This window comes from Coregonus lavaretus, assembly GCF_964263955.1.
Source record: "Coregonus lavaretus genome assembly, chromosome: 31".
NCBI classification, from domain to species: domain Eukaryota; kingdom Metazoa; phylum Chordata; class Actinopteri; order Salmoniformes; family Salmonidae; genus Coregonus; species Coregonus lavaretus.
The window spans coordinates 17797155-17808697 of NC_140018.1; the positions used below are offsets into that span (position 1 = coordinate 17797155).

Consider the following 11543-nt stretch of genomic DNA (forward strand, 5'->3'; position numbering starts at 1 on the left):
GTCATGTCCTGTGTAAGTGGCTGCGATGTGTTAATAGGAATCCACTGTTATTGTCATACCCGTTTTATTATCTTTGTTATTTTTCATATTCTGTCATACAAGCACTGTTGCCTTGTTGTTTTCTCCAGCCACTGTATGGACTGGATTATCCTGGTCCTGGGGGCCCAGGGGTGCAAGTTTTGTACTTGCCCTAGCGCCAGCACACCTGATTCAATTTACCAACTCATTACCAAACTTTTATAAAGGACTGGGGATGTTGTATTGATTGATGTCAATGTCTCTATGTTCTCAAATTTGAAAACGTACAAATAAAAAAAACGATATTTACGTATTTCTTTCATCAGTCCACTGTTAATACAGACCCAAAATGTTTTGGATGTCAGCAGTCAAGTTTTCAAGATATTAAGCAAAGTGTCACTTGCCACATCATCATGATGATGTAAAATGCATCATATGATGCAAAACGCATCATCCTGATGATGTGGCAAGTGACACTTTGCTTCTTGAAAATCAAATATCTTGAAAACTTGACTGCTGACATGGAAAACATTTTGGGACTGTATCAACAGTGGACTAATGAAAGAAATACCAAAAATATAGTTTTGAGTGGATTTTCCTTTAAGAGCATGAGTCATGAGAAAGTACAGTTATTTATTAGTATTTAAATACTGTATAAATACTGTACTTTATACTTTTGAAAAAACTGAAAAGGTAATGAATTCATACATGACTGCAGGAGTGCATAACTGATTTTTCTTCCTTTTTAATGACAAAGTCATTCATCTTAGACATTTGTGTTGACACATTATTTTCAAAATAGACATTTACACAACAATAAGACATTGAGAGAAACTCAACAAAGACATTCTCTTTCTTAGTTAGAGAATAAAGTTTTGAAACACAAAAGAACGAAAACAAAAGAGGTTGCATGAGCAATGCCATGGACACAAGTTAGTCTGCATTTGAAAGTTTCCCACTGTGCAAAAACTTGTTGAATCAACGTTGTTTCTATGTAATTTCAACCCCAAAAATCTATGTGATGATGTTGAATCAACGTGGAGAACTGATTGGATTTGCAAAAGGTCATCAACATAAGGGCATCTCATTTCTTTTCACCCAACTTTTAACCTAAATCCAATGACATGGTGACATTTTTTGTTGATTTCACGCTGAATTCACGTTAGTTGACAACTCAACCAAATGTAAATCAAAACTAGATGTTGAACTGACGTCTGTGCTCAGTGGGTTGTGTGTATGAGTCACCACTGAAATAACATTCTCTCTCCCACATGTGCAAACACACACACACACATACACACACACTTGCATTAATACTCTTTACAACCTCTTGGAACGTGGCAATCAACAAGACTATGGCATGAGCCGAACAACATGTACAAAAATAGAGAGATTGATAGAAAAATAAGAGATCTGAGAACAGGTTTAATAGTAGGATGTGAGGCATCTGCATTGATAGGGTTAGATTTACTCAAAGTTTGCACCTGGTATCTTTAAAAGGGATCAAAAAACTACCTTTATTGATACTTTAACTTAATTATTATTCTTCTCTTAACCTTTACCTTTTGTTCATTCTTTTAGGTTTTATTACTTAAAAATAACAGGCACACGCTTTGCAAAGGTGCAAATGCTTGAACCATCCCCCTTTCTCACATCCCACATGGAAATGCCTTACAAAAAAAGATCAGAAATGTCACAAAGAAGAATACAGCAAAGAAGGACAATTTCCAGCTTGTGAACCCAAACATATATTGCCCATACACACACACACTCTCTAAAATATCACAAATATATATCTCAAGCATCAATTTCAGCCCCCTCTATCTACTGGTAAAAACACTCTCTAACAGTATGAGTCAGGCCTGAAACTACTGCACACTTGTAGTGTGCAAGAGTTTACAGGCCTGTCACCAGACACTACACGTTTGCAGGAGTTTACAGGCCTGACTCATACTCTAATCCTCTCTCCTCGTAACCTCCTCCCTCTCACTCACTCGGACCCCTTTCCCTCTCTCACTTTCTCCCTCCTTTCTCTGTCACACTATAACTCATCTCCCTCTCTCGTCATCCTATTATAGTTTCGGGAGATATGAGACACACTAAGTCCAAACCTTGTCCCTCTACTTCAATAACAGTTCACGTTGTGTCCCTCTCTGGTCCAAAATACATTCATTTACACAAGTAACACACCATCATCATCCTTAAAAAGGCCCATTGTCCTTTGTCTAAAATGAACAAGTTTGGGTTTATTCACAAAATATTCAAAAAAAACCTGTTTCTTCCTTTTAGACATGTAGGCACTTAAAGCAAAAATATTCACATACACATATTGCATTTTTTCTTCTTCTCCTTGATCAGCCAAAACGTGGGTATCTAAAAGATAGCTCTTTGGTTTGTAAACAATGTCCAGTTCTTCTTTTGCATTGTCTGGGGTAAGCATTACTTCTTATTTTCACTGGTCAGAAAAAGGTAAACGCATGGTCTTCGTAGCCAATCAGGACGTGTCCACAACTTCCTGATTTCTCTCACTTTCCTACACAATACACTCAGTGTTTGCCTATGTACTGTAAATGTCTTATGTATGCACTGTATGGTGTGTGAGCGTGTGTCTGTGTTTTTATGTATGAGTGTTAGGGAGTATACTGTAGGTGAGTGTATATTTAAGAGTGAGTCTCAAATTCAAGCCATTGCTTGCAAAAACATAACCACTAACACGGTGGTTATGTACATAATTTCACTGCATCATCAACACTAGTAGTATTCAGCCCTAAGCCGAATGTTCCTATCTCTGTCACTCTGTGGTGGTGCTTGGTTGTCCAGCAAGGTGTTTAGCCTGGTCTCCTAGGACTGGCTAGTCGCCATTGAAAAACTGGCCTCCTGGGTTCAACCTCAGCCTCATCTTAGCTCAGCCTTCTCCTGGCTCCCCTCCTTTTGCCCTCCTCTCCTCCACCACTGGCTTTCTGCCCAGGAGGAAAGCCTTCTCTCCAGGGTCAGACCATATCCAAGTGGCCTCTCTTCTTCTTCTCCTCTCCATCCTGCTCACAACCAAAGCAAAAATATGCCTCTCTTTGTGTCTCTGTTTGAATAAAGAGAGGAACCACCATCATCCTGTGATCCATCCATTAGTTAGGATGAGAATCCTGTTGTTCCATGAGCGACTGTGTGTCCACTATCTCACAATCAGTTGCAGGGCATCCATGCAGTGTACATGGGGTGGTTGGGAGGCGGTTGGTGTGGAGGGGGGTATTGCTGAGGGGGGTATTGCTGAGGGGGGTACTGTTGATGGTGGTACTGTTGAGGGGGGTACTGCGGAGGGGGGTAGTGAGGGTAAACAGTCTGCACCTGGGCCACATAGTAGTTGCTGAAGTTGCTGTCGGCCACATAAGGGGCAGGCTGGTAGTAGCAGGTGACGTTGGCCGTGTTGGGGATGACGTTCTGCTCGGCAAGAACCCGAAGGGCCAGGGAGGAGATGAGGCCCAGTGTCTGTCTCCTCTCGTGGCCCATCAGGCACACCGTGCTCTCCTGCACTACCCCATGCAGAGTGGCTAGATAGTCGTATTTCCTATCTTCGAGACCCACAAAGTGGTTCTGGAGGTAGGATTCCAGCTTCCTCCTCTGCTCACCCACCTCTGGGAAGTCTATGAAGAACCTGGAGCACATGTAGCGTTGCAGATGTTTCATTTCGGTTCCAGAAGCGGCGCAGAAACCCCGAACCAGCAGATGGCAGTATTTCAGAAGACCACCACCACGAATCTCCTCAGGGTTCCTCGTGCAGATGAGGCGTTTGCGTAGATGGTCGAGGGCGGCGGGGAAATCGCCGTAGACGCTTTCTCCCAGGATGGTGGGGTGGAAGGTGTCAGCCATGGGGTGCTCGGAGCACTCGTAGAAGAGGAGGAGGGAGTCCAGGCGAATCTGGAAGGAGTCTACACTGAACTCAAACTGGCGACGCAGAGAGTCCACAAACTTGAGCTCCACATTCTTGCCTTTGTTGTTGGAGAGGGAGATGAGGCTCCAGCGGTCTGAGTCATTACATACTTTCACCATCTTCTGCACATAGGCCTCCTGAAAACACAACACAGACATAAGAAAACATGTCTTATCTACATGTTTTTGTCTATGGTAATAGGTCATTAATAAATGAATGATTAGATACAGATGTAGGATTTTAATTTGAGCCAGTTTGCTACAGAAGGAAAATAATCCTGCAGCAACAGGACATTTGAATTATTATGTGGATTATAATTAATGGACATTATTGTAGGGGTTGATACATTTTTTGTAAGGGAAAACCAAGTCATTTCAAAGTGGAAATTTCAAACTTCAGAAGCCTTTTTAAACCTCAATTCCACTACACATTTAAAATGTCCCACATTGCAGGAAAGTTCTCCTGCAACAGGGTGATCAAATTAAGATCCTACACCTGTACATTAAATACATAAATTAAATGTTTAATTGTATAGCATTATCAGCATATATATCATAATTTAACCAAACATGTTAATAGATTAAAGTGTTTATTATGTATTGTGGTCCATTTCTGCATTTATTCTCAATACATGTATTATCCTCTGTATCTAAGTTTGGCAATGGGCTTCCGAGTGGCTCAGCGGTCTAAGGCACTGCATCTCAGTGCTAAAGGCGACACTTCAGACCCTGGTTAGATTCCAGGCTGTATCACAATCCGGTAGTGATTGGGAGTTCCGTAGGACGGCACACGTTTGGCCGGGGTAGGCCATTGTAAATAAGAATTTGCTCTTAACTGACTTGCCAAGTTAAATAAATAAAATAACAGGGGGAGTATATTAAGAAATAACGTAAGTCAGGGGTTCATTTGAACGTGATAGATGATTTATTGGTGTCATTTTCACTTTCTGTTCAATATTCAATTAATCTATATGTTTTGCATTGAAGGGAGGGTAATCCTCACAGCGCTGGGTAATGGGTAAATACGTATCTAGGTAACTGAGAAGCGACCATTAATGCGGATCCCCTTCCGATTGGATTAGTGTGAATCCTCTTTGTAGTGGAAACCACCGTTTGTACTATCTGCAGCTCTATCACCATGCAGCTTAGAATGCAGGGCAGAATGCACCATACTGCAAATAAGTCATGTTGATACTGTGTGGATTTGCATAACTGTAATTTATAGGCTGTTGTAGGGTGCATAATGTGTTGCAGTAAGCACATTGAGAGGGAATGAAGATATGAAAGTAATGTGTAATCGTAATGCATTCTCATACTTGAGCATAACTTTCACTGGTTGCATTAGAATCCAAGTCTTGATACGACGCTTGCAATGAATATAGAAACATTTGCGCACCTAAATTGGTGCGTAATAAACTACATAAACCTGCATTATGAATGTCAAATGATCATGTCAAGTGAAAATAAAAGTTATATTACCTTTAAGGTCACTGGCGTTATCTTCTCCTTGTTCACTCCCTCGGGTAAGAAGTCTAGCAGAGCGTCCAGAACTATATCCTTCACCGTCTGGAACTCCATCTCGCCTTTCAGGTCAGCACAGAATATCAAGTCCAGATCCTTCCATCCCAACCCGCTGTCCTCATGGAGAACATGGCTGGCCGCGGAACCGTTCAGGCGGACCTCCCGGACATGTATCCGTTTCTCCTCCATGCGACACCGGACCACTTTGACGATGTCCCGCGGTTTTATCTCCAGGGTGGGGAAGTTCCAGCGGCCGTGGATGGGGATGGACCCAGCCAGGATGACATCCAGGCGCTGCACTTGTTCCCAGTTGAGCACGCTGAGGTTTTTGCTCTCCCCGTCCACCAGACAGCCTTCCACCGGACTCGATCGACTCGAGTCGACTTTCTCGCCCATATTGGTAAGAGGTAGATATGAAAATGTAAACGCTAAAAGTGTTCACCCCCTTTCGTCTCCTGCTTCGCTGTGAGATAAGGCGGCCGTGTTGCCGCTGGAGTAGATTGACAGAGTGCTTTGGCCACATTAGCTGGCTGTTATCTTTATCACCGACCTTTAGATAACGTTGTTTACCATAACAAGACGAACCATCGCTCCTTTAAGCACAGCATACGTGTGGTTTCACTTCTCCGTTGCTTGTAGCAGAGACGGGGTATATGGTCAGCTCGTTGTCCTGCGTAAAGCTAGCTGTCTATTGTCTTCCCTTTCCCCAAGTTCACTGGGGATATTATTCGATTGCTGAGCGGGTCTCAATGGCTTGTCCAGCCGTGGGGTTCACACACTATCCCGTATTCGACACCTCACTGTGCGCTTTCTCTTCCGTCTGGGTCGCCATCGCCTAAATGCGCGCCTGTCGATTATCATCAATACAGAATAGCGTCTTGCACTTTCTCAATGCGCCTTTTCGGCTAGACCCAAAAACATTTTAGCACCTCCCAGAGTTGATTTTCCTCCCACTTTTACGCGCAGAAGGTTTCACGTATCTTGGAATGTCTCCTCTGCTGCTCTTTTACGCATCAGATTTAACCCACGAAATACGTATTCCTATCCTCTTCACCTACCATTCACAGAAAATGGTGTATGGCTTCTATTTGCCCGTTACATTTTGCCAGTTTTTCGCTTGACGGCAGTGCGTCATGCCACAGAGGACCTGCGCCACAGATGAGAGGTTCTGACGAATATGCTTTCCCCAGCAAAGGAATGGCGGGGCGGGTTAATTTGAGTGAAAGCTCGTTCCACCAATCGCTGTAATCGGTACATCCCTAGCAACGTGCAAAGCGAATTAAGTTGTCCCATATGCTGATTTGAGGTCAGTTTTGCATTTCACCCCGCATGTTATATTGGCAGAAGGAACCCTGATTATAAATCTGTCTCTATAGGCAAGATCTACAGCGACACTTGCAGAGTTTTTATAAATGCAACACCTTTTGCATAGTTTGTTAAAATATGCTTTTCACAGTCATTTTACACCCCGATGATTCACTACTACAGCCACATGCATGTGTTGTTGGACAACTAAAATGTGCACATCATATACTTCACATGTGTCATTGAGAGTACCGTTAATGATGTGTAGATATTGTATCAGATATGTAGATACATGTTATTTATACAAATATTCATGTTAACTATCAGTCACTCATATTCATATTTTATAAAATCTAAACTAAGCTAGATCCTTGCATATATCGCTATCTAAGGGTGGCAAGAGCACAACCTCTCTCTCTCTCTTCCTCATTTACATTTAACATGTTTATATTATAGTCATTTTGCAGACACTTGTATCCAGAGCAACTTATAAGAAGTGCATTCATTGCATGTACAACCTTCTTCAAAAAGTAAGTGTTGGAATCACAGTGCTAAAGACAATTCAAAGTGTATTTGTGTGTGTATAGTAACAGGACTCTGAGTAAAGGTACAGTATGTAGGCTATAGTGTCAGCTTGGGCTCCTTGTCTCTCAGAATCCATCAGATAGAGCTTCACTGGCATATCTGCGTCACTGTCGACTAGCCCATAAACCAGATTACTGCAGATTACCCTGTGTGTACAGTAACACACACACATACCTATACAAACACAGCCACACACACATACAGTGGGGGAAAAAAGTATTTAGTCAGCCACCAATTGTGCAAGTTCTCCCACTTAAAAAGATGAGAGAGGCCTGTAATTTTCATCATAGGTACACGTCAACTATGACAGACAAAATGAGGAAAAAAAATCCAGAAAATCACATTGTAGGATTTTTTATGAATTTATTTGCAAATTATGGTGGAAAATAAGTATTTGGTCAATAACAAAAGTTTCTCAATACTTTGTTATATACCCTTTGTTGGCAATGACACAGGTCAAACGTTTTCTGTAAGTCTTCACAAGGTTTTCACACACTGTTGCTGGTATTTTGGCCCATTCCTCCATGCAGATCTCCTCTAGAGCAGTGATGTTTTGGGGCTGTCGCTGGGCAACACGGACTTTCAACTCCCTCCAAAGATTTTCTATGGGGTTGAGATCTGGAAACTGGCTAGGCCACTCCAGGACCTTGAAATGCTTCTTACGAAGCCACTCCTTCGTTGCCCGGGCGGTGTGTTTGGGATCATTGTCATGCTGAAAGACCCAGCCACGTTTCATCTTCAATGCCCTTGCTGATGGAAGGAGGATTTCACTCAAAATCTCACGATACATGGCCCCATTCATTCTTTCCTTTACACGGATCAGTCGTCCTGGTCCCTTTGCAGAAAAACAGCCCCAAAGCATGATGTTTCCACCCCCATGCTTCACAGTAGGTATGGTGTTCTTTGGATGCAACTCAGCATTCTTTGTCCTCCAAACACGACGAGTTGAGTTTTTACCAAAAAGTTCTATTTTGGTTTCATCTGACCATATGACATTCTCCCAATCCTCTTCTGGATCATCCAAATGCACTCTAGCAAACTTCAGACGGGCCTGGACATATACTGGCTTAAGCAGGGGGACACGTCTGGCACTGCAGGATTTGAGTCCCTGGCGGCGTAGTGTGTTACTGATGGTAGGCTTTGTTACTTTGGTCCCAGCTCTCTGCAGGTCATTCACTAGGTCCCCCCGTGTGGTTCTGGGATTTTTGCTCACCGTTCTTGTGATCATTTTGACCCCACGGGGTGAGATCTTGCGTGGAGCCCCAGTTCGAGGGAGATTATCAGTGGTCTTGTATGTCTTCCATTTCCTAATAATTGCTCCCACAGTTGATTTCTTCAAACCAAGCTGCTTACCTATTGCAGATTCAGTCTTCCCAGCCTGGTGCAGGTCTACAATTTTGTTTCTGGTGTCCTTTGACAGCTCTTTGGTCTTGGCCATAGTGGAGTTTGGAGTGTGACTGTTTGAGGTTGTGGACAGGTGTATTTTATACTGATAACAAGTTCAAACAGGTGCCATTAATACAGGTAACGAGTGGAGGACAGAGGAGCCTCTTAAAGAAGAAGTTACAGGTCTGTGAATCTTGCTTGTTTGTAGGTGACCAAATACTTATTTTCCACCATAATTTGCAAATAAATTCATTAAAAATCCTACAATGTGATTTTCTGGATATTTTTTTCTCAATTTGTCTGTCATAGTTGACTTGTACCTATGATGAAAATTACAGGCCTCTCTCATCTTTTTAAGTGGAAGAACTTGCACAATTGGTGGCTGACTAAATACTTTTTTCCCCACTGTAGGTGTGCGCCCATGTTGACTCCAATGCTTCCCACAGTTGTGTCAAGTTGGCTGGATGTCCTTTGGGTGGTGGACCATTCTTGGTACATACAGGAAACTGTTGAGTGCAAAAAACCCAGCAGTGTTGCTGTTCTTGACACAAACCAGTACGCCTGGCACCTACCCCATTCAAAGACACTTATATATTTTGTCTTACCCATTCACCCTCTGAATGGCGCACATACACAATCCATGTCTCAATTGTCTCAAGACTTAAAAATCCTTCTTTAAACTGTCTCCTCCCCTTCATCTACACTGATTGAACTGGATTTAAGAAGTGACATCAATAAGGGATCATATCTTTCACCTGGTCAGTCTATGTCACGGAACAAGCAGGTGTTCATGATGTTTTGTACACTCATTGTATGCACGCATGCACACACACACACACACACATTTTGGGTCTATAAACAGTGACCTGAAAAAGAACAGTCACGCTATGAAACCACCCACTTTTCCCCTGGGCTGGCCTGTTGAAAAGACAGAGGTGTCTGAGAGGAGAGGTGGTGAAAGAGAACACTGACAATCCTACACCTCTCTGAAAAGGTGGTCCCAATCCAGGAACAGAACGGAAAATAGCTTGATTAGTAACATTCGGACACACAGTTACACAGTGGTTTTCAGATTAGTTATTTGACATAGTATCTGGAATATAGTCCATGCAGAAAGTGTGGCTGCAATTTAAATCCACAATTTCTGTATGGTTACTTTGTCAGACTTACAAACGGCTCATGTTAGAATTGACCATTGAAATGTCTCAATAAATTCAGCACAGTCTACCCTCACCTCCACCCTAACCGTTTTACCCCAGAATCATAATAGATTTAGGAAGTTGGTGGTCAACGTCTGGGGAAAGGGGTGAGACATAGGACTAACGTGTCATACTCTGAGACTGAGTCGTAGAGGTAGTAGGTTAGGGGTCAGAGCGCAGCTACATGCTTCCGGCTGAGGTTATACATAGTCACGTTCACACGGTAGGGAAGAAGGAGGGCAGTTGAGTGATCTGATTGGTTTATAGAGGCTGATTTTACCCAGAATAACAAAAGTGTCTTTGAAGACTTACAGTAACAAGAGATAATTGTCAATCCTCTATCAGCTACCTATCCGATTTCACCACAAGTTAGTTTCTGTTTGTCCTCCAAAGAATCTTGCCATAGAATAGAATGAAACACATGCAATATTAATCAATGCAAAACAACACAGTAAAACTGTATTTGTTCAAGGCTGCAGCGAATGCATAATAGGCTACATATCACACAGCCTTTGTGTGCAGTAGAAATAGAGACATGATGTGTGGTCCTCTGTAGCTCAGCTGGTAGAGCACGGCGCTTGTAACGCCAAGGTAGTGGGTTCGAACCCTGGGACCACCCATACACAAAAAAATGTATGCACGCATGACTGTAAGTCGCTTTGGATAAAAGCGTCTGCTAAATGGCATATTATTATTATTATTATATTATGTAGCGTATAAGAGAGCAGCTTATTTCTAAAGGTGAGAAAGAGAAACCAGTGAACAGTCTCAATTCAGCTATTGACTCCATGTCAGGCTTAGGAGACCCTCCCTATGATACAGCTACTTAGATGAGCTTTGACACTATGACACTGCAAGTGGATGACAGCTTGCCCCCAAGACCACTCCTTAAATCCTGTGGTTAAATAAAAGGCCAACTCAATACAAAGAGTGTGTAGGCCTAGTGTATCAATGTCTTATTACAAGCATATTGAAGTGTAGGATTTGCAGTTATGACACAAACACGTGAGTGCAGACAGGATTTTGTGCACCGTGGGACGTCATAGTAAAGCAAATGAAGACTGTAGGCCGTAGTAAAGCAATTGACAGAACTCCTCCCTCATCCTCTTTTCCATCTCCATTTTCACCAACTCCTCCTCCTCAGGAAGTTCATAATAAGATTACTATGAGCCTGTGAGCCGAATGTACATCCCCTCCCTTCCTCCCTTCCACTCTCCCTCCCTCCCTTCCTCCCTCCCTCCCTCCCACTCTCTCTCTCTCCCTTCCACTCTCCCTCCCTCCCTCCCTCTCTCTCTCCCTTCCTCCATCCCACTCTCTCTCCCTTCCTCCCTCCCACTCTCTCTCCCTTCCTCTCTCTCCCTTCCTCCCTCCCACTCTCCCTCCCTTCCCCCCCCACTCTCCCTCCCTTCCTCCCTCCCACTCTCCCTTCCTTCCTCCCTCCCACTCTCCCTCCCTCCCTTCCTCCCTCCCTCCCACTCTCTCCCTTCCTCCCTCCCACTCTCCCACTCTCCCTCCCTTCTTCCCTCCCTCCCACTCTCCCTTCCTTCCTCCCTCCCACTCTTCCTCCCTCCCTTCCTCCTTCCCTCCCTTCCTCCCACTCTCTCT

At 43.3% G+C, this 11543-nt stretch overlaps 1 protein-coding gene across 1 annotated transcript; it reads right to left on the reverse strand.

Annotated features, from left to right (window-relative positions):
* Positions 1-3198: 3198 nt before the first annotated feature.
* Positions 3199-5859, reverse strand: LOC311106676 (terminal nucleotidyltransferase 5A-like; the record flags this gene model as incomplete). The annotated part of the gene is made up of 2 exons (XM_084149069.1): positions 3199-4080; positions 5422-5859. The coding sequence occupies 2 exons, from the start codon at positions 5857-5859 to the stop codon at positions 3199-3201; spliced, it is 1320 nt and encodes a 439-aa protein (XP_084005195.1).
* Between the last annotated feature and the right edge of the window lie 5684 nt (positions 5860-11543).